Raw genomic sequence first — 24,026 nt, forward strand, 5'->3', positions numbered from 1 at the left:
GTGAATCAGGTGTTCCATTTTAGTGACAAAAATGATGAGATCATTTTCGACAGCACTCTGCAAATTGATCTCACTGCAGTTCTTCTGGCACTGAGCATTGGCTTTTCCATTGATGATAAAAGCTCAGCTTTAAACACAGATCCATATTCTAAGTACTGCTAAAGAAAATAATGTTTTAATTCCTGTTAGGGTTTCCATTAGCCTGAATTACTGGGGACAAAATACTCATCCTGGCAAATGCTTAGGACCTTATTTTCATTTCACCTGCTTTGGCACTGACAAAAGGCCTAAAAGTCGTGTGGGTGCAAATCACACTTGTGCTAGAGCAAAAATGGTTCAGGGCATAAATAAGACTCGAATTCATCTACATTTAACTTAACAGCACTCACACTGACTTCAAAGACTGCAGTTAACTAGTGTTTGCAGTAAGAAGTAATCCTTCAGGGATATTTATTTTTCCAACATCCAGTACCTTTAATAAACTAATATATTAGTGACATCTCTCAAACACTATCTTGTCTCACAATTAGGTCCCTTTCCTGCCAAGAAGACCCCTGCTGTATGTTCATTGTGAATGTGCTAACAGTTCATAATGCTGAATGGTTTGGGATAAATTAAGCAAATGAATACTCAAGGAAAAAGAAAAGCACTATATTGATTTGTTGTCTAGACGTAAATGTATCTGCTAACATATTGCAGACATTATTCAAAGCCAGTACTGGCTGGAATAAGTAGAGTCAGTTTTTCTGCTAGGGAAAGGAAAGCACCGAGAACAATATAGCTTATTAAATAAGTGTAATAAATTAGATGCTAATAATTAAACTAATTCTCATTAACACTTTCAATCGTATGTATGTCAGGAGAGAAACAGTAATTTTGCTAGTTATTACTTCATTGGCTGGAAAAAGTTACATGCATTACATTTCATGAAATATTCAAAGCATTATTTTAGATTTGATTTACATAAAATTTATAAATTCTGTATTTGACCGGAATGCTATTTCAATAATAGCAAGATGATTCACTTTGTTTGATTAAAAAAAAAAATGAAAATGGTTATTTGAAGCTTTGGAACTCTGCTTAATTTTTCATAGAGATAAGGGGAAAAGATAACTGCTTACAGAAATAACAAACCATAATAAACTGTACTTTTAACATCTTGAGTTCAAGTACTGGTCAACTTGATCTAAAGTGCTATAAGGCAGTATTTTTTTTTTTTTTAATGAACTTAGCTGATCTGAAACATCTGTTTCTCACCCTCCCTTTTCCTGCTTCTTCCCCCCCACTATCCCCTGAACTTCAAAAATAATTAATAAAAATTATTCTGCCTTCATATTTTGTTAACCCTAGTTCCACTAGGGTTACAACGCATGCAGCAAAGTCATTTGTGGAGGCACCCAAAAGGTCACTGTATCACCGGCTTCTCTGACAGTTTAAGTTAATTTCACCACAATGTGGTCGAGTGTTTTTTTGGGGAGGATTTTTGTTTTTTTTTTTTAAATATTTTTGCAGTAGCAGCATTTTTTTCTTCCAACGACTACTCAAGGTGTGTTCCTGTGTGCGACATGCTGTTAAAATAATCCCATAATCCCATGGTTAATTTTACATAGGACAAACACTTCTGAAGAAATAAAAACAGCTTCCTTACATTTAGGAACCCCACCTGTCCAGCCTGCTGACCAGCGTCGGGGCAGACAAGTTGGACAAACTCTTTCAGAGTCTCCTGAGGATGATAGCGGATTGCTGGGTGTGAGAAGTATGGCCCAGGCTGTTGAATAATGGGTGATGTTGGAAAATGAAGAGTCGATGGTGTTGCATGTGGACTTGCTATAGGAAAGAAAACAAAGAAGTTATATAGAGTTTTGCCTTCGGAAAATAAAACAGTTTAAATCTACTGTAGTTTTACTTTTAGTCTTTTTTTAAAAGTACAGTATTGTTTATACATCTAATGTTCACAATTAATATATTAGACCACATTGTGTCCTACACTCACTTCATCTAGATCCTGAAAGCAAATGGAGCCAGACATTTTGAAGGATTTTCTGAATTTTTAGTGGACACGTATAAAAGAATCAGCAGTCCTTCGTGAAAGTGAAAACTATTCATCACCTTAAGAGCAGTCCTCATCAATCAGGCAATAAAAAAATGTATTTGGGAGATTAGGGTTGATTTAATTGACATTTCATGTAACTTGGATTTGCACATATGAATCCATTTTATATTGTACTATAAATGGTTGATAATTTAAAGATGGTCTAACACTTCCTGTTGTTGGGGTTTTTTTCCACCTCAGTTTAGAAACATTTAAGTAATGTGTTTTCATCTAATGAACGTGCATAAAGTGGCAAGATCGTTTTGAAAATTATATTTACATTTCTCCTGAATAATATTAGGCTCAAATCTTCAGCAAGCCCCCTGCTTGCATTCAGGGATGAAATTTAATTTGGTGAATTTATGGGCCAACAAGCCAGCTGGAAAATGCACTACAGTGAAGGTGTAAAGGTGTAAGGTACACAAGCCCATTGGCAATGACAGATTTTACTCTCAGTTGATTTCAGCAGAACTACAAGTGCAGCTGAAGAGCCTTATGCTCTCCTACATTATGTGACACCTTTGCCTAGTTCCTTGGCCTTCAAGATAAATTGGGTTGGACCCTTGTTAGCTAACAGTGCCTTCCACTGTTAGTTGTCACCATGAGGTATCAACTGCTGCCACTCATAGTGCTACGAATTCTCCCTTTCCCCTCTAAAATGAGAATTCACTCTTCCTTTAGAATGGCCAATTAACCTGGTTGCACACAAGCTCATCTGTAAATCATACTTTATTTCTCACCAAACAGTCATCATTACATCCCTGTTGCTCCCTTGGCATGCTATCCTAGTAATCTTTCAAGGGTGTCCATGTGCACTTGTACACCACACATAACTGATTAGATAAAGGCTATGCAAGGGAGGTAATATCCTACAGAAACTCATGTGTTGGCTTTGAAGTAAGTTAAATATACAAGAGGGAAAAAAAAACCCTTGGCACTTTTCGAAAAATTGGAGAGATGCAGGAAAGTTAACTAAAATCAAATACAAATGAGCAAACACTAATTTCATGACAAATGTTATGAAAACCCCTCACTTAAATAAAAGCTAAAATCTGCTTCTTAGTCTTGTTCATTGCCAGTTTAATAATATGACACTTTATTAATAATTTTTTCTTAAGCATTATTAAACCATTAGCAAACTCAGAGCCTGAAGATGTGGATAAAACATGTACTCAGAGACAGCAGCAAGGAAACCTACTGCATTATCCTATAAACATTTATTAAGGGTTGGCTGGGCAGCACTTCTATGTACTTCTTTCTCCACGACTGGATAGCAGTGATTGCTTTGACACCACCACCAAAAGGAACTGCACTCATGCCTGGGGTGCTGATATGGGATGAGTATGAAGCGTTCATCCTTGCCATGAAAAGCTCCCCTGTATCCTTGTTAACCCCACGAGTCTTCCCAGTCTGCTCCCCTTAATACTGTTTAAAATATTCACAACAGAAAGAGAAACTCATACTAAATGTGTGGTACTAAACCGGAAAAGACCACTGAAAAAAAGCATGGAGATGAGAAACCAAAAGGTAGCATGCAGCCTTCAACTCTCTCTGATTAAAGTAGATGTATATCCAGTGAAACTCTTCTGACAGCATGGGCTATACCTATCTTATAACAGCTAGGTATCGCGTCATGTGGGCTGAACTGGAAAACAGTGTTTTCCCACAGCCATGCTAGCTCTGCAATGCTGCACTTGGGAAAAGGAAACAAGAAGCAGCATATCCCACACTCCTTGTATGGAAATGTTGACAGCTATTCCATGGCCAAGGCAAACACCTGTGTGCCCAGCCTGTTCAACCTGTATGCACATCTGGGCTTATCACTTGTTTTTTACAAACCTAGTTAATTATTTCTTATTCACTTTTAAGACAAATAGTTTTGTTCTGAGTTTGCATCTTAAATTATAGTATATTTGAAAACTCTTCAGATAAAGAACCCAAATCCTCAAAGGAAGAAATGAAGGCTATTTTCCTGTCCCCAAACTCCTGGGAGAGGCTGTAACTTTGAAGTGTGCTATTAAAGGTAGAGATAATGTGGGAATCACCTTAATAAATGTGGGTGTCTACCATGGAGCTAATTATCTTAGAATCAATGGAGAACTAAACAGAACTAATGCTGTCTAAGTTCATGGTTCATCTCATCCAAAAACAGACCACTGCCTTTGACTAGACTTCATTGACCACACTGACTGGCTCACCAGTGGATGTGAAGGGAGCCCACTGGTACTAGCTCTGAGGTAGATACCTCCAGTCTACGCATGCACCTTCAGTTAGGTGAATTCCACCCAAAGTGTCAGCCTCTGATCTCACTTACGCCAACCCCTGAGGTGTAACTGCTTTAATGACACTTTACAGGTATGAATGTATTGTCACCTTCTCCTGGAAGCCACAGTCATTTTAGAGCCTGTAAAAATATTTTGCCACAAATATTCATTCAACAAAAGTTGGTGGTAAAGATTTTGATGACTACAACAAAATCTTCATTAGCAGACAACATTTCTGTCATTTTTTTGATATAGAACATATTCTTCCTCTCTTCCTTCGTATCTCCTTTTATAGTTCCCCCCTTTCTTGTATGCCAAATGGAAGATGAAGGATGAAGATAAAAGTGAGAAATGAAAATTTGTGTGGCAAACATCTAATTAAGTGAAAAATACGTTGGATTTTTTAAACATTTATTAAAAAAAATTCATTTTAGCACCAGCTCTGTTAATACTATTTGAAATTGTTATCCAACTGCACTGTCCTTTGTACACATCTGGGAACAAATTCATTCCTTTTCTTCCGCTGGGTGAAAAGGAGATAGAAATGCTATTTCAATCAAACAAGAAGGAATAAAAAATTGTACCCAGGGAACGTGGAAATTCAAAGCTAGGCCTGAGACCACACTGTATTTAGCTTTTCCAAGGTATGGCTTTTCATTTAATAATTTGATTTGCTATATGAAAGACATGTTATGGTTATTAGAAATACTCATAGGCATGTAAGTAGTGGGTCTTTGTCTGTTGCCTTGACCTCCTCAGCATGTCAGGGTAGAAAACAAAGTGGAAAGCATTTGTCAGTGATCTTCCCAAAGAGAGAGAGAAGAAAAATGAATGCAGAAACGATCAACAATAATTCAAGAAGGTAAAGTGCTGCAAGAAGGAGAAAATGGTTCCTCTTCAGAGTCGTGGCCAGCTCCTCAACACAGCCTTGAAGGGCTTTCTGCTGATCACGGGAAAGACTGGGGGAAGGAAACAAGACCAAATAGGCATCAGTCCTCAGTCTGTGCCATATACTGACATATAGGGTTCATTTCCTCAGAGTAGATGGATTAGCATAAGAAGTAATGAATGGAATGAGGATCTCCAAAAGGTTTGGTTTTGCAGTCTCTGACTGGGAAAGACCAAATTTCTCAAGTGGCAAAGGGAAGGGCTGTTTGATAAGAGGAAGAATCTACTACTATTAAACTGATCAACATTACAAGTGTGCCTGCCTTATATTAGAGAGAGGGAGTTAAATGCTAAAGTCTAAAAACTGCTGGCCCAGATACAGACCATTACTCTGATAGCTGTGTTGTGGTCACCAACTCTGGTGTATGCAAAAACGGCCTTTCAAACAAGTTCTGAGTGCAGAACACAACCGTGTTTCCAAATACATGGATCCTCACAAACATTTTTAACCAGTTAAAGGACGTGAGGTAGTGGAGTAGGATGTTATTTTCCCTGTTTGCCTCTAAAAGGGGCAAGTGACCATGCAAAAGCCCCTTCAGTCATGATTTTCAGAAACGTTTAATAAAAATTATTAAGTCATTGCTTCTGAAAACCATGCCTAGAGGGATGCAAGTTTTCCTGTGTATAAGAAGGGGCTATTACTACTTATGTGCTTCTGATGGGATATTACAAGTCTCAATCAGTGATGCAAATTCTTTGAGATCTTCACATGGAAGATAAAACAGGTCTTTGTCTATTATTTATTTACTTATTGACTTATTATTTATGTATCCCTAAGCAGCTCCATGCTGCCAAACCATATTTCTCTTGGCGTCTTTCAGCCTGTGACATTTATATTTTATTATTGACCTCACTAAATGACATAAAATACAAGTTCTACAACCTATGAAAATACGTGTATTCCAGATCAGAACTTCATTTCTACCTGCTGTAGGTATGGAAGAGTTGGACTATCTAGCATTATTAAATCTGATATTTGTGTGTGGGGGTTGGAGGCAGGAATTATCCTTCCATCTCAAGGCAAGCATAAATATTTCAAAGCACACGTGATTCTAATTCCATTGAAGCTCATCTGAAACATCCCAGACTTTTTATTGAAAATGAGATGATAATGTATGGTGACCTGCAACACATATACCACTATTTTAAAACTACTGCTATTGGGCCAGGTAATTATGCAGTACAGCTGTTGCGTGCTATACTGGATTTTTTAGTGTTTTATGAGTTTGTGGTGCTGTGCAGCATAGAAGTAAGAGGATTTTTCAGAACGCTGAATTCAAATGTCTGATTATGCAGGCCTGCTTGTCTTTTCCCTTCTTGATTTGTAGTAGCCAATAACAAACTAACTAACTAATAAAATAGGTTGCATTCATTGATTAGGTTAGCACTTCACATGTCTAAGGCAAATGAAGAAGAGACAAAATTGTGAATTCTATTCAACTGAATGATCAGATAATAAAGAACCAGTTAATCTGAAACAGGTTATAGTTTTCGTCAGAAATTTAGTACCCTTCTCAGGCCCTTCTCCTGGAACAAAGGAGCAATTCTAATAAAGACGCATGGGATCCTTTCTCCCAGGGAGTGCTCACTGATGTGGTAAAGGGATTTCGTGATCGCACCTGCAGTGCTCAGACAGATTTCTCCACCAGCACAGCCCAACATATGGGGGAGACATATTGATCCATACACCTTCCATCTACTCTTCCAAAAAGCCAAAAGGATGAAATTTCTTTCTTCATAAAGTCATTTGAAGTCTTTGAAAGGGTCCTTTAGTGTTGCTCTTCTCCCACTCAGGAAAAGCCTACTATCACCGTGCACTCCTTGCCTGTTCAAAGAAGTAGCGGTCTGGGGAATGAAAACCACTGTTCCTTCACAGGCACAAGGTGTAGTCCATCAGACCAGGCCAACAGTAGATTGGCTTCACTAGGGCACAATGCTCAGATACCTCCTCTATAAAGTGATAATTAAGTTTACTAATAGCTCATTAAACATTGATCAATCTTCCTAGAAATGGTAACATTATAATCATAATGAAACAGGATCATTTTTATCAGCTTGTTTTTGAGGCCATTATAATTGGCTTCATTACAATTAAGAAAGTATTTCTTTAAAAGTCATTTCCCTGGAAATGTTATAGAACAGTTTGTTCTGCTAGATATTTCCACTTCAGGCTTCTAAGTTGCTTTAACTCTCTGCATGCTGTAAGCTTTCTCCTAGCATTTGAGTGATGCAAGTGCCAGTTCAAATTATGCAAGATGTATCCCACCCTTTGTACCCCAAAGGTACTTATTCTGAAAATTGACCATATTAGAGTACTAATTGGCTAAGCCACCATGCTGGCTGATGTGAAATGCTTTCAAACACCATGAAACAGCTGTGTTTATCGGAAATATGAAGAGTGACTTTTTAATAAGGAGATCTGGCAATAATCCAAATTTCTTGAAAGGAACTTACACTTCTGTGTATAATACAATACAAGAGGTAAAGAATAGAAGCCTAAAACAATAGTTTTAAGCCCACAGATTTTTGTGATGAAAGCAGTTACCCAAACAAGAAAAAATAATTAAGAAACTTGGGCTGGGATTTGCAGAGGTCCTGAGAGAATTCATTAACTGCTTTTGAATTTCAATGGGAGCTGCGTCCTCGTAACTCTTTCAAAGGTTTCTCTAAGTCCCCATTTTTCTTACTGCCTATTAGGAATAGACTTTATGGTGATAAATGTAGAGCAATCTGTTATTCAGGTTAGCAAGGTCTTGCCTCTACTTAAATATTGAGCTGCTGAGGGTAGGACTGACCAGTCCTAGGACCAGCCCTTTGAAGGGAATTCAGCTCACTGGAAAACTTAAGTACTGCTTAAGTCCCATAATGGTGCAAAGGGACTGTTTAGTAACATGTCTGTCAGGTCCATGGATGAGCTAAGTTCAAACTGATCCTGTCTTGCATTCCCATTTGCAGCGAGAAGGCTGGGAAATCGTGGGGTGGGAAAACAAAAATAGGCCTTACCCTCTTAGCATGGGTAAAATTTAGGTATCACTGATACTTACTTCCACATTATGTAGGCAAACATAGATGAAACATTCAAAATATAATATAAACAGCTGACCAATGCAAGAGATATACAAATACCCTAAATATGATGGATGGAGGATCTGTTCCTGCCCATGGACATCAAAAAAGAAGGACCGAATTGCAGAATATCCATCTCTCAGCTCCAGAAGTCAAGTGCAGGTGGTTGGCTAAGCACTGCTGAAAAAACAGACCCATGGTATCTCCTAGTTGGGGCTGGCTATCAGCCCCTTTTTGCTGCTCTGAAGACCAGAGTGGTATAAGGCACCTGGACCCTTTGTTCAGAAATAGTCCTTCTGTAAGAGATTTTGCAGTAGCAAGTGGGAGGCAAAAGGACATTTTGCCAAGGCCCACGGAGTTCCTAGCAAAAGAAAAATATGCTTAAAGCTGTGTTTGGGCACAGGGTTTATTGGTGTACTCTGGATTGTTGAGTATTACAGGATGCTTTTGAAAACCTGTAGAGCTGAACTGAGCGCTGGTTCCAGATTCTGGCATAGGCAGGGGGCCAGTTAAGTTAGCTATTTTGAGCAGATTGTTTTAAAACATGTCAAAATTCTTCTGCCTTTGGGAGATCAGAATACTATAGAACTGATTACATAGGTACAGAAATAAAAATCATACCTATAGAAAGTACTCCTCTCTTCCAAGACCATAGCTAGAGGTCAAAAAAACCTAATTTAACCTATTTGTAGAACTCCTACTTCACATCAAATGCTGGCAGCTTTTGCATATTGTTATTGTTTTTAATACACATGATGTATTCCCATATATAAGATAAAAACTACTGCTAGGAGAATATATCACGCCTTTCTTATAATGAAATGCAGTTGATAAGTTTACAATAGAAATGTAAATTCTCTTAAAAACCACAACTTTTATGTGTGTGATGATATAATTCTGCTTTGATACTAAAAAGGGCATGGTAATGGAATCTGTGACTTTGGAGTGATATATTGCTGTTAAGTTAATAGGACTCCACATTCCCATTTCTAATATCAGTGTTTTTTTCCCCTTTCATTCTGTAGATGGTAAGCTGATACTACATAAACATTGTTAAAGCTATAGTTCCACGCTACAGTAATTCACTTAACTTTAACATGATTTATGGTTCTGTCAATAGAGGAGGCTGAAAATCCAGAGCTCTGATGCTTAAACATGGGTTCCATATTTAAAGCAATAATGTGCTTTTTGTGTGTGTCTGAAGCTAGAAGAATTTAGCATAAAGCAGAGATAAAAATATTATAGTTCACTGCACTGTTTAAAGCATATAGTTTAACTTCACGGATACATCAAAGAGAGCAAAGAAACTGACACAGAATCAGTAAAAGCATGGGTAAAATACTTTGTTCCTGCAGCACTTTATTTTTGTATTATTTTTTAGGGATGCATGAAATCCTATTAGTATTTTTAACACTCCCCTTTTTTCATTCTTTTGCTCAGTTACATCAGCTCCTTTTGTCAGGATGAGTTTAAATCTGGGTCCACTGTGTTAATCACCCCCCATTCTTCTTTCTGGCACTTACCCTCCAGGCATTTTGCCTCTTTAGGAGATTAAGCGACCAAGTCATCTTGTTGCTCTAACATGTCCTCACTGGAGCAACATATTAACACAATTCCTCTGCAAAAGAGCCCTCTTTAGAAGTTTGCTGCAGGGATGACAAATTAACCCAGCATGGTGTCCCACACATCTATCTCAGTACAAATTATTAGTGTAATAGAGCTTTTAGTTATGCATTTATCTAGTAATTATTGAACGGTTATACAAAACGAAGCTGAGCAATCATGGCCCTTTATGAGGCAATCTCAGTGGGTGGCCTTACAGTTAATTTAGGATAGGACTGTCGAAGCAGTTCACTCACACACAAATTAGCTGAACAGTCTGCTCCTTTAAATATTTCCTATGTCACAGGCTAACTCTTCACAATACAACAAAGGTAGAGTTTTAATTACACGGTTCCTGACTTTTGTTTAGCTGAAGCTTTAACTGTTTGCAAGCCTTCCTCTCTGCCCTCCCCTGTCTGGGATATGGGAGTAGATGGCAGTTTGGGTAGGGTATCTAGTAATTACTAAACCCTGACCTTGGGGCCATCTGTTAGGAAACTGTTTTTCCTTCAGCATCATTATTATTTCAGAGTGAATGGAGGAAATCAAAATCTTCACCTACACAGCCAGCTATCCTGACATTGTAAACTGGAGCATTGCTTTTCACTGTCGCAAAAGCAATGCTCATCTGTTGGTCAGTGTTATGCAATTTATGGTTTCTACCCAACTTTCTTACCCTTGTGGTGTGGCTCTCTCATCTTTTGGCTTACATTACTGTCCTGGTTTTGGCAGGGATAGAGTTAATTTCCTTCCTAGTTTACCATCCCCTGATCTGAGGTGTCTATAGTGGAATGAACTTGCACCGCTTTGTTTTTGTCAAAATTCAAAGGAAAGTAGAAGGTTACATTAGTCTGCCAGCTGACAAGATTGAGGAGCAGCCACGGATAGTTGTACGGAATAGGATATTACAAAATGTCCTTTTACACTGTGTAGCTCTGGAGCAAGTTAGCAGGAATTATCGCTTTGATTTGCTTGAAGGTGACTGACAGGACAGCTAACAGGCACTGATATTTTGGTGACCCTGTGGAGAATTTTGATAGAGAAGGGCACAATGTCTTACCAGATATGTGACATAAAGTTTTTGCCACTTTGGCACAGAGAATACTATCCTGCAGAGTTTCCCTGGTAGGCCTTGCACTGATAAAAATCTCAATGGCAATGCTTATTATGGAGGAAATTAATACAATGGGAACCACTCCATTAACTGACTTTCATCCCTTCTCTTTCTGCTCACACCCCCACTTCCTTGTGTTCTTCCCTTTGTGCTTTATTTCTTGTTTCTTCTAATTGTGTTTCTCCTTCATTTATCTTCCTAACATACCATCTCATTCTTATTTTTTTTCTTTCCTTGCCTTTTCTTCCTTGCTTTTTGGCTTGCAGGATCTATGCTGTCATATTCTGTGGAAATGCTTGAATGCTCTACAGCACAGGCTGCTGTATATCCTAGGTTTACAAGATCGTGGTCAATTTAATGTTTCAGCCAGCTCCAGATATAAAGTCACTAGAGTGTAAGTAGCAATACATGGAAGCCTAAAACCACTTATGTAAATATTGCTGTCACCCATAGTATTTAAATCCTTCACTGTCTGGTAAAGAATTCAAGTGGACTAATGTCTGGGAAACTTTGTAAGATGCCAGCAATACATGATGGCTTTGCAATACTGGAGTACTGTGGTGAGCTACACTGACCACCAAATAATCTAACTTGCAGGTAACAAAAGTATGCTGCATAGGAGATAGAGATCTAACTGCTTGAATTTTCAATGCTTTGAAATAAATTCTAAAACTGATAGCGATGCTAAAGCCACCCTATAGGTGATCAATTTACCATCTGCCAGACACTGAATCCTAACCACACTGGTCCAGAGAAGACATATGGTGCATTCATAGAGTCATGCCCAAAAAACTGCCATCATCAAGTGAGGCTCCATGAATCACTTTGCTAGCTTATCACCAAAGAAACTTGGATCTTACCACCATCTGTTGGAACTACTGAGGAGTCACTGAAGCATTGGCATCCATGCGCCAGCACTCACTGCACATCTGGTCCTTTGGTCAGCCAGCTCAGATCCTCTCTGCTGGCTACTGCCCAGCTGGGTTGAGTACTGGCAGCAGCACCAATGCAGATAGGAAACTAGTGCACAGCCTTCCACAACACAGTACAGTACAGACAATTTCATGAGAACAGAGGTTTTCCAACTGGTTCATTGAATGGAGCACCTTATAGCTAAGAAATCCTCTTAAGGATCTACTCCTCCTCCAAGCAAGTTTTGTTTCCAAAATGACTCATTGTGGGGATCACTGAGAAGGGCACTCAGCATCCTGGGATACCCCAGCATAAGATGTGCACTGTGTTCTAAGGAATGTTTGGAAGCATGTGAAAGATTTGGGAATATTCCTGAGAAGTTATACATCACTGGTTGTCAATGACAACACCTGCCATGAATAGTCTACAGCTTCTTCTCTGCTATTTTGATCATGCTTTACAAATGCATCTCATATACACATCCAAGTGATAAACTTGCACATATGAACATCAGAAGGAGATTGAACCTTCTTGTAATTGTTCAGTTGGCTGAGGAGCTTACTCTGATGGTGACCTACTTACTCGTGACTTTCCTTTCTCTGAAATATCTCTGCAGACTGAAGATTAAATCCTGCTCACTCTTTTCTGAAGACCACTCAGAATGACCTGCCACTGACCATTTACCTAATGTATATGTATCCAAAGACAATGCAATGTATGCACTATATTATACCTATCATTTCTGCAGAAAGGTATAACTTCCAGTAACTAATAGTGGATATGAATTGCTCCAACATTATATCCTCTTATATGACTGCATTATACTCTTTATGTTGCCACTTTTGATACCTAAAAAGCTTCTCTCTTCTGCTTACTGTCCTAAAGTACACTGGAGGGAATGGGGTAAAGAACAAAGCTGGATTTGCAGAAAATAATCCATCTCAGTATATTACCCTTACTAACAGAACGATTTGTTGTAGAAGAGAAATAAACACAGCCAGTGTGCTGTGGAAGAAGAATACTGAAGAGGAATGTCCAAAAAGAACAAAGAACGAAGTCTAGAGCAAGATTTTTCCAGGATGATGACACTTAAAGAATCCATGGATTTTTTCTGAAAGTCTGTAAGACTTTGTTTGTGAACAAGCATAAAACAGAAGATGCTTCCAAATGATGTCGCAGAAGAACAGTTTTTGCTTAACCTGTTAGGAACCACGATGATAAGAAACTGTGTTACTTCTTTTTGGAGTTAGTAAAGACATCTTCTTCCAAACAAACAAAATTTGGGAACTGTAATCATTTTATTTGCTCTTTCAAATTCTGGCTGTCTGAATGTTCTTCTCACATAGCCGATGGATATCCCCTGGTGCACAGAAAAAGTCTTGTTAAAACAGACTGTAAATGAGATTTAAACAAGACGTCACCAATGATACATTTCCTCTCTCAACCACACAAAAATCCAAAATACAGAAGGTCTAAATAGGGGCAGACAAAGGCATTCAATGATCTTAAAAAATAAGTGTGAGGTAAAACATAGCTAAATAAAGAAAGGCCTATTAACTAATCAATCAACAACTCACATCTAAAAGGCTGAACTTTTAAAAGATAGGAATTCAGAGTCAGCTGATGTGCACTGAACACAATGTTAATGGAACTTTCATATTATTCATACTTATATCACCAATTATCAAGGCTTTTAAAAGAAGAGATATTTGCCAGATAGCTCAGATCCAAATTTCAAGGGAAATCTGTATAGTACTTAGATGCCTAAATATCTTCTGAGGATCTAGGTGTGTGTCTAAGGGTAATAAATAATTTTTATGGGATTAACCACAACAAATCAAACTACAGTAAGTAGATTTAACAAAGCACAAAAACTCATGAAGTGCAATTCTGACCTTGCTTCAACTTAGTGCAATTCCACTACTTCACGCTGCATCACCTGGAGCGTGCAAAGAGGCTCCTCCTGGTTTATGCTGCCCTCAGTAAAACCACACTAATGCCAAACAGACATTTCAAAATAATTTCTAGCATGAATTGCTAATATGTCTTTTTATGCCTCACCATTCGACCAATTCCTTAATAATCTGCTCTAAATGAGACAAAATTTCATAGCAGAAAGAAACATGTCACAACCATTCATTCCTATTTTTATATCTTCCAAAGAGGTTTGTAAGAAGATTCATTCATTTGTGTATATTACTATGCCCAAGTGAGTTCCTTTTCAAATGTGAACTGAGTATTGCATTTAGTTTTCTAGGCTAAATGCAAATGCATCCTTCTAACAAAAATGTATAAGCACATCTAGACCCAGAGGACATCTCTTTTACTTGGAAAGTCAGTCAGAAGAGTACTGTGAAGAAAACTAGCCAAAGCATTGCAGGAACCAACTTCAAAGGAGTCCCCTAACAAGGCAGTTCTTCAGCACACTGATACCAACAACACGAGCACTAAATGACTGGCAGAAACAAAGCCATAGTGCTGGAAGACAGGAGTGGTTGAGAAGTGAGTGATGGGTCCCTATCTCGAGCAGTTAGACTGAATCTATGTTTTGAATGGACACAAGCAGAAGACACTCTCTGTAACACATTCTGTCCCTTTTCCCACCCTCTTCAAATAAAACCCTAAGCCCCCAGAAACCAGTGTTTCCACCTTAGGCACTGTTGAATGGTCATTGGGAGTTTTACCAAACAGCCCAGCCTAGCAAAACCAAACACAGGTCTTGACAACTAAAACCTCTAGGTTATCAAGCTTCTGAAGCACAGCTTCTCACTGAGTGGGTCACACGTGGCGATGACTTTCCGTGGAAAGGTGCTGGGACGGACACTGGGTGCCGTGGCTAACATTTAAGCTGCTTGGGGGCTCTTGGGTTAGGCCTCACCTCTGGGTCCTGTAATGACAGGTCGATGGTGCTGTGTGAAAGCCGTTCCAAGGGAGGAGGTCTGCGAAGGCGAGGGACTGCTGAAACCAGACTTCTCTGACTTCTTTAATGTAGTTGGCGATGGCATTCCTGGCAAGAATGATTGATAAGTGCAATTTAATAATGCTAGGTCATGGAACGACAGCCTATGCATTGTGAAAGTGGGTGCAGAAGCAGCTAGATAAACTTAAAGGACAAATGAAACGGAATACAACAGCAAGCTGAAAGCTCACTTTTATTTGTGGTCTTTTTTGAGGCAGAAGCGGCCATGGTTTGCTCTGAGCAATGAGTACTAGAAGGCAGCCATATTTTTCTTTAAATCTGAAATATGGATAAGATGCAGCTTATTATTGCTACTGAAACCTACTCTGCTTTATTTTTAGAAATCTGTAATAGCTGGAGCATTTGGATTTTTACAGGCTTTTTATGAGTTCTGTCTTTCACTCACTGGTTTAGTAGATTATTGCAAATGGATCTTTTAAATGTGCTGCACGACTCAAGGCACAACTAGAGAATAAAGTTTTCTGAGTTCAAACTCTGCCTTTCCTTACTCTCTTGACTTCAAAGGTATTTGAAAGTAATATATTTATGTGGTTCCCTTTTGCTTTCAAATTTTTTTAAGGGGTGAATGGTATTTGTGTCTTGGTATTAGAAGCCGCACTGGAATTATTTCAGAGTTGTTATTATGCCCTTGAACTATATCAAAGGCTTCCAATGAAAATCAAAGTTAAGTTGCCATTGGGTGAAACCTCTCCCATGGACAAGCAGAAATGGTGTAATGCTAATATGACCGGTTTGTTATATTCGGTAAGAAAACTCCCGTTGATACCATATCAAGCCCGTGGCACCAAAGAAATAAGTGGAATGAATATATTGCAATAGTCTCTTAAAATCTGAGCCTTTTCTGCGTATGATTTATGCTTGGATAAAAGAATATTACAGCATATAGATGAAGAATATGTGTGTGTGTCTGTATTATTCTCTATATTTTTATAGTTCTAGAAGCATATGGGTGTTCTGATTATCTGCACATACTCTGAAAACACATAATTTCCAGTATATTCAGTACATCAGACATTTTGCATATCCATAGGGATATAGCAAAACAAAGGTGCAGAATAGTTGAGGTTTCAGGTACAAAAGCAAAATATCAGGTAATGTGGAAGTTGAACTTCCACTAGCAAAGTCATTCAGCCTTATTTCCAACTCTGTATTTTATAGAATTTAATTGTTAAAAAGTAAAGAGAGAGGCCTGGACAATATTATCTCTGGACAATATTATTAACTTTGTATTTAATAACACTAGTTTTATAGTCCCTGGGATGTTGATTGCAATATGCAGGAGCCTTTTTGTATTAATGCTGCACTGCTGGGGTCTTAATGGTTTCAGTGAGGTTTTGCAGTTTATATTTCAGAAAGTTAAATAAAGTAAAGGAGTGGTTGGAGTTCCAGTGTTGTACTTGCAACTTTCTGTCTTGAAACTGTTTGCTACAAGGGTTTGCTGTTGTGGTGGCTTTTTCCTCATAGCAAGAAAGGTTACACACTTAATCTTTTAAAAATAAAAGTTTAGAACTGACAGACTATTGTGCAAGAAAAATAGTGTTTGGTTTGTTTTTTCATATTGGTCTTAAGGACTTTGGAGTAGGGACAAAAGCAAAAGGAGTTAGTTGGGTTTGGGGGTAAGAGAGAAAAGGAGACTGAACTAAGGTATTTCAATGAAATATTCCAATGCAGCCTGCTGAATTTCTGCTCAAATGGCATGTTGTGATGTAACTTAGTTATTGCTCTGTGTTTGAGTGTCCATATTCAGGACAAGGATACTCAAAAGAAGTAATGGTGCTGTTGACCCAGATTTCCTTATGATAGAGGAACTAGGGATAGAAACACCAAATGAGTGTCAACCCCAGCCCTAAACACAAAGTCAAGGGTCAGTGGCAATATTTGTGCTCGGGGGGGTAGAGGAACTACGCTGCTGGCAGCAAGGCCATGGGTTCATCTCTTCTGCGCTGGGCTGTGGAAGGGGCTACGTTTGCCCCCAGGGCAGGTTTTAACGTAGCAGACTCCAACCCTCTAAGTGCAAAATATCATGGACAGAACAAGTGACTATTTATGCACAGGGATTATCACAGTAATATATGCCTGCTTGTGAGCTGCTCTAACTGCAAGGTCATGCAGCCCTCTTGCGTGGAGGCACAAGGCCCCACATGCAGCTGATGGTTGTGCAGCCCATAGGCAGAGATCCAGGAGGGGACAGGAGTACCTCTGCCCTGGGCAAGCAACGGAGGTCATGGAAGGAGTAGGATCTCTTAAGTCTATGCACCGTAGGGTTCAGCTGGCTCATGAACTCCCTGCTTTCCCCCATATCCTCTAGCTGCATAACCTCTTCAGGGTTATGGGAAAGATAATAAAGCTTCTGAGAAAGTGAAGAAGCTATTCTTTTACCCCTGTGCTAAAAAACCTGCTTGACTCACCTAAGCTGTGGTAGGGGGAAGGGGCAGAGAGAACAATGGAATATGGTTTAAAGCTGTAGCAAGTTCATGTGATTGTGGCCGAACACTGGAACTTGAGGAGCTACAACAAAGCTGATGAATGAACTTGCATGTGGCAATGCTGATCAGTGTCACGTTCATATGGAGATGGATTTTATGGTCGAGGCAGCTGTTTTCATGTGAAAATAGAGATTCTAATGTAACACTATGTTGTAAAATTGAGTAGAAAGACAAATTGAAGCACTGATAATTGGTTTCTACTTTTGTTATATTTGTTTGTTATCATTGTTCTGATTGCCATTATTACCACTACTTTGTTTTTTTTTTTTTTATTTCAGGGTATTCTGAAATGTATTGGTTTGGAACAGTCCAACTCTACCATGTTTTTATTTTGTTTGAGGTTTGTAATGACACATTTTATTTTGAGTGATCATATCCATCAGATCTTAAGAAAAAAATGGCTGCTTCCTATTTCAGAATATGCAAACAGGAGCTTAATTGCATCACTTAATATTGACCAAGAGAAAGAATAACATGAGCTTGCCAGCTCATTTCCAAAGCATGTTTTGTCCTTTAAGAGGGGAAGGTATGACAGAAAGTTAGGCAGTGCAAAGCAATTAGCATCATTCACATTTTATGTTGTGCTAGCGTGGTGCTCTAGCAGCAAAATTCAAACATTCTTTGAATGGGTTAATAAAAGAAGAAATACAGTCGGCATGCAAGAAAAAGGTTTCCAAGAACAAGCCAAAATATGTCCCATTCTTCTAAATTTATCACAGCCATGTCACATTATCCTTGAGACTGCCAGGAATGTCAATTTTTTTGCAATTTTAAAAAAATATCTCATTTAGCACCATATGTTTGGTTAATGTGCCTGATATATCCTGCGTATTCTTTAGTCCATCCATTTCTAATACTCATTTTCTTTTTTACCCCCTTGCTAAGCCATATGTTACAATGCTGGTCATTCTATGGAAGCTCCTTTCAGGAGCTGAGAGCGAGAGCGAGGGAACTCAGGTTTAATCACCCAGAAAAATTTAAATCTGATACTACAAGTCTCACTTTTAGGTAAGCAGTCTCAACACTTGAGTTAGCATGGTGTATATTCATAGCCCGTTGCCTATGAAAATCAGGCCATCTATGAGATAGCATGATGTATATTAACAGCTGTGAGGCAGGAACTAAGATAAATGACTAAATATGGAATTAGGTGTTTAATTTTTGGCACCCATGTTTGAGACTCTTGGCTAGTTTTAAATGTCTTCTGTTTCATACCTAATGAGTTTTAACACATTTAGTGGTCCCCAGTCCGCAGCCTCCCCTCCTGTGTTGCTCAGGGATGCAGGAAATTAAAAAGTTAAAACTGAAGCTACCCGGGGCAGAGCCCAGGGAGGATGCTGCTGCCTTGCATGGCTTTCCTCAGCATTGTTCCCAAGAGCTAATGAATACTGGGGACACTGCACTGAAGACCAGATTTCAGCACTACACATGGCCCCAAGGACGGGGTAGTGCCAACTCATAAGGACACCTCTGAGTCCCGACTCTCCTCTGTTTCCTCTCTGGTGCAAGGCAGCAACAAATTACAATATCCCCCAACCCGTCTCAGCTGCGCTGGCCGGTGAATAGGGAATGGAGCCAAGGATCCTCCCCGTTCCCTGCCTCTTTCTATCCATCTGCTCCGAGCAAGGAATAAACAAGAACAGCCAGAACACAACGGCTGGGTAACCCAGGTGGGGTTTAAAAGTGTTTCTTACTATTCTGTGTATAGGACTGTTGTCCAAATCACAGTCACACCTGGCACTTTTAGGAAACACAGATTTCATAATTCAGGTCTGAGTCTCCTCTGAATGTTATTTAGAGTGCAGGAGAAGAAAATCAGACTTAGTCTATTTTCATCTTATGGCAGCTTTTAACTACAGAATAAATGGAAAAATTAATTGCTAAATAAAAAAGAAAATAAAGGGATTTATGGCATAAAACACAGATGGAAATCTGAGTGGGTGTGTTACTTTAACTTACTGTACTTGTGTTCATGTGATTGTATAAGTATATGTATGCCAAACATATATGGTCTTAGCCTGCTCCCATTAACATGAATCCATTTTTTTCACTGGACAGAAGGAACAAGATCAAAGACCATGATGGTGCTAAATGGAACAAGATGTGTACTTTCGTATTTTTTTCCAAAAGGAAATATTAATTTGACATTGGTTTTTCAGTTGAAAAGAATTTTAATTGCAGTACACAATAAGCAGAAAATTCAGACAACAATAATCTTGAAACTGTTAGCAGCATTATATTTCTATCAAGGAATTTGTGTGCCTTTTCAACATTAGAGCTTTCTGAATTTTCATTAATTTGGCATTTCCCTAAACACACAAGTTATTTTGTTCATTCCACATCATGCATCACACCCTTCTGCTCAATGCACAATGCAAGCGAAAATGGGATCCTTGTCCTTGGGAGACTGGTTACTGGAGCCATTGCACGGATGTTGAAGTCCCGCAGTAAGACTTTCCAAAACTCTGCACTTCGCAAACCTCCAGCCCAAGTTTAATCAGTGAATGCACAGGAATACTTCATGCTCCTCATCTTCTAAGGGGCACTGGAGCATTGTGATGGTTTTAATTCCTCTACCTCCTTATATTTGCCAGTACTAGAAACGCACCACATAAGAGTCCTCCTTGAGTACAGCTAAAGATCTTCAAATTTTCATGTATGAGGCTGATATATATTTAAATGGACCAGAAAATGATGCGTGAGAATTGAATGCACAAATGCTTCCCAGAACAAATAAATATCTATTAATATACCTATGTACCTTACTTAGAGAGGTACTGAAATAAGGATTAACTTTGATGGAGTGAATGCAGTCACAGCAGTTTAAGAGGAGAACAATTCCCCTTCTCTCCAAATCTATAGCTATATCTCTATCTATTCTGTATATCCATCCAATTTCACTTGATTAATTACTAATATTATTCTGAGTGCACACATCTTAAACAATAACTCCATCTCAAGTTAGCCACATTGGTAGACCAGCTAATATTCATCTCCAAAGATGACTTTTGGATAATTACCCCAATATTCCCAGTAGCTCTCTGCCACTAGGCTCTTGATGAAGATTTCATAACAAAAGCTATGAGTGAAATATGGTTTGGATCTTCATTCTCAAGGGGCACTATGAAAAGGAATCACAGAAGCTCAGATATTACCAGGTGGACCATGAACTCAACAACATGCAGAACAAATAGATGATGCAGAAAAACAAGTTGGCTGTTGAAGAAAAAACTGGTATATGGGAAGAATTTTTCAAGGAATTTTCATCCTTCTGTGCAAATTATTCTAGCAATTTCACTGAAATCAGTTATCAACAGAAATGCTGATCAGCTGCTTTTTTTTCTGGGGAATTCTTAATTTCAAGCTTCTTGAAATTTTGATGGCTATACTACTGTCAATCATAGTAAGTCTGTTCTACTTAGTGCTGAGCAAACTTTATTTGTCATCAGCTGAGATATGATCACACTAACTGCCATCCATCAGTTTACCGTATCCGTTGCTCCAGTATACACAAAATACAACGCAGATGGAAATTCACTCATCCTAATGAAGCGCTCTTTAATTTCTACGTTCTGAATGGATACTTGCTCCCCTGGTCACATTCTGAGTTACCATGATCACTGATTAACTACCTGCTAGTGAGTACCTTGCTTCACAAGACTAAATCCAGCTTAATAAACAGTGATTTTATAGAAGAAAAATGAAAGCTTCCCCTCTATCAACTTATCAAACTACTGCATATGCATTACCAACACACACAATCAGTTTCTTCAGAACTCGACATCTGACAGATCATCAGGAAAACAGAACTAATCTATCCGTACCCATCAATATCGTATCATAGGTGACTGCCAGATACTTAAGAAGCTATCCAAAAGAAATGTCACAACTCTTTTTCAAGACACTACAAAAGAAATGTTCCAAATAAAATAAAGCAAATGCACGTACAAGTAAATGAGCCAAAGAACTTAATAAAAAGAGATTGATTAAAATGAGGACCAGAACATTCAAAAAGGACTGAGAGAGAGAAGTGCCAAAGGCGCATTAAATGGATTCAATGGCTTTAGGTTTTAAATGCTTTTGGACTCCTCAGCAATTTTTAGCCAAAAATGATAATTCAAGTTAGAATCAAAATTCTGATGTCACTTAGGAAAAAGAAGTTGAAACTTCTCCTTTGTAAATGAGCACTGCTCTATTTACAAAGGAGAAATATCAGTTTATACCAATGGAAAATCCTGTCTACAGAATTTTAAAACTGTGCAATACAAGATTCATCATTATTTTAAAACCCTACCCATTAAAATCTGCCTTAAATGTTTCCATAAAGTGTATTATCTTATTTGTTTGCATCTATGTTTACAGCATCATCTGGATTGTTTTAGATCTCTTAAGTTATCCTTCATTCCTGCTTTGTTGTCCAAGTGGTTCTTTCAATAACTAATAAACTAGTAGTCAAGATATTACCGACTTCTTCAAAATATAATTGCATGAGTTTTATATTTGAAAACTTTAATGAGAAGTGTAATAAACAGCAAAATAATTTTCCCTTTGATTTAATGTTAGTTTCAGTATTGTTTTGCATTGTATAAATATCTATTGTAATAAGAATAAAAAAAAAATTCTAATGACGTCTTTAGACATCTCATAATTTAAAATTCATGACTACATTTGTTTCATTTCTAATGTTATTTGAGAGTTTTTCAGCATACTTGGCAGATTAGATATAGCAGCAGGGACAAACTGCAGCCATCCACAGGAGAATATACCTTTATGTGGGTGCTTTGGGGATGGAACATCTATAGCTGTAAGGCAAAAAATGCCATCATAAATTTGGATGGCATTTACAAAGCCCTCTAAAAAGTCTTTGCATATGATTATAGCTGAGGTATGATATTTTTGCAAGTAAAAGACCCAGAATAGATTTATGTTTCAACTATATCTTCCTGAGATGCATATGGATGCTAAATTGCAAGTGATACTAAAGGGAATTTTAGTAACTGAAGAGGATGGAGTCAAATTTTTGGGTTTTTTTTTTTTATTTTCTCAAAAATCATTTGCTCATTATTTGCACGTCATCAAAAGATCGTTGGCTATCCAGGCTATATATAACAATGATGGCTGCTAAATGCCAAAGGCATGAGATGGAGATGGGTAAATATGCAGATTTTTTTGACCTGTGACCTCAGTTACTGCATTGTAATGTTTTTAAATGACTTTTATGATGACAAGACTAAGTTTGGTGTTAATATTGGTTTTGAAGACTTAATCGGTATACACTGCCATTGAACATATGTTTTAATTAATAAAAGAGCTGTGATCAGGATTGAAAATAGCTCAGGTAATTTACCATGTACTGTAAAGTCACCTGATTTCTGCACAGTTTGAGGTGAAGAGTTTATACATTATTCCAAAGAAAGAAAGAGTTGCGAACTGAATTCATGTGCATCGTACCAAACTGAAATGGATTTATAATTTGACAGGTCAAGAGTGTACTCATGGAACTGTTATGTATTGCTATCCAGTGGTTCTTGGTATTCTTACCATATGACTGCCCAGGTTTGACAGTCACAGGACTGAACAGTCATCTCATTTCTCTGTAACACAAAAAATAATTTGTAGCTGACCTACAGCTGCTGTGCTCTTTTACTGGAAAGTGTCCATTGCCAATTGTACACTGGTGAGCGCCCGCTGGAATGGCACTGCGGACCTGCCACCGGCAGCTCCTGGGGAAGGCTTGGCAGCTCCCAGGCAGCAGAGACTTAAACTGCTTTCCAACAGATCGGTTCTCAGGCAGGTGATATTGGATAGGTGAAATCAGCCTCATTTTTCTGCATTCCCAATGACTTTAGGATTCTGGGAGGAACAAAGAATACCCCTGGAAAAAATAAAATGTTCCATTGCAGAGAAGGCAGAGCACAGCAGTTTGGCTTTGGTATCATTTCCAGAGGAGCTGTGTATGACCATGCCGCCTGCAGGTCTGCTTGCGTGATCTGCCCAACACCTCTCTCATCTACTGAGCAATTTAAAACACATCTGACAGAGAGGCAGAGGGCTCGCAAGGAAAAAGTCCCTGCAAGTTTCATGAAAACAGGCATCGGAAGGGCAGAGGTAACAAATAAGTGCTCCCTCCAGTGCTGTCGCTCTGGTAAAGTGCTCGGCATGAGTTCTCTCCTTACTAGACACTGGAGAACCCACACGAGAGGGACACCTGGTACATCCCCCCAACCAACACAAAATGTCTATGCACCGAGAACAAGAGCATTGGCATTGTTTGAATAAGCACACCCACCATGTAGTGCTCCGCGGTGTTCGGGGTTTCTTAGATATCCTAATTTTATAAAAGAAAGTAAAAGAAGAAAAAAGAAACAAGGTGAGAGAGAACACTATCATATTTTGTAGCAAGCAGGATACTGTGTGAAATCTTGGCCCAGTGAAGTGATAAAGGGGAAGCTTTCAGTTTGCTTAAGGGAAAACTTACGAGCAAATAGTAAAATTACCAAAATACCACATTGCAGAAAATGGGTGCATTTAGGTTCAATTAAGCTGTAAAAAGGAAAATGGC

General features: G+C 38.5%; 1 protein-coding gene across 12 annotated transcripts in view; it reads right to left on the reverse strand.

The window, feature by feature from the left end:
* NFIA (nuclear factor I A) overlaps nt 1-24,026 on the reverse strand; it is a 254,322-nt gene that overhangs the window by 38,295 nt on the left and 192,001 nt on the right. For 4 of the 12 annotated variants that reach the window (XM_076340076.1, XM_076340066.1, XM_076340067.1 and 1 more), the window contains 3 exons: nt 23,754-23,792; nt 14,877-15,005; nt 1,649-1,827 (listed from right to left, as the gene is read on the reverse strand). In XM_076340076.1, the coding sequence (XP_076196191.1) occupies nt 1,649-1,827; nt 14,877-15,005; nt 23,754-23,792 (347 nt within the window). The remainder of the gene's footprint in view (nt 1-1,648; nt 1,828-14,876; nt 15,006-23,753; nt 23,793-24,026) is intronic. The other 8 variants (XM_076340070.1, XM_076340068.1, XM_076340071.1 and 5 more) reach the window with 5 other exon arrangements.

This window comes from Aptenodytes patagonicus, chromosome 5 (assembly GCF_965638725.1).
Source record: "Aptenodytes patagonicus chromosome 5, bAptPat1.pri.cur, whole genome shotgun sequence".
Lineage (NCBI taxonomy): Eukaryota > Metazoa > Chordata > Aves > Sphenisciformes > Spheniscidae > Aptenodytes > Aptenodytes patagonicus.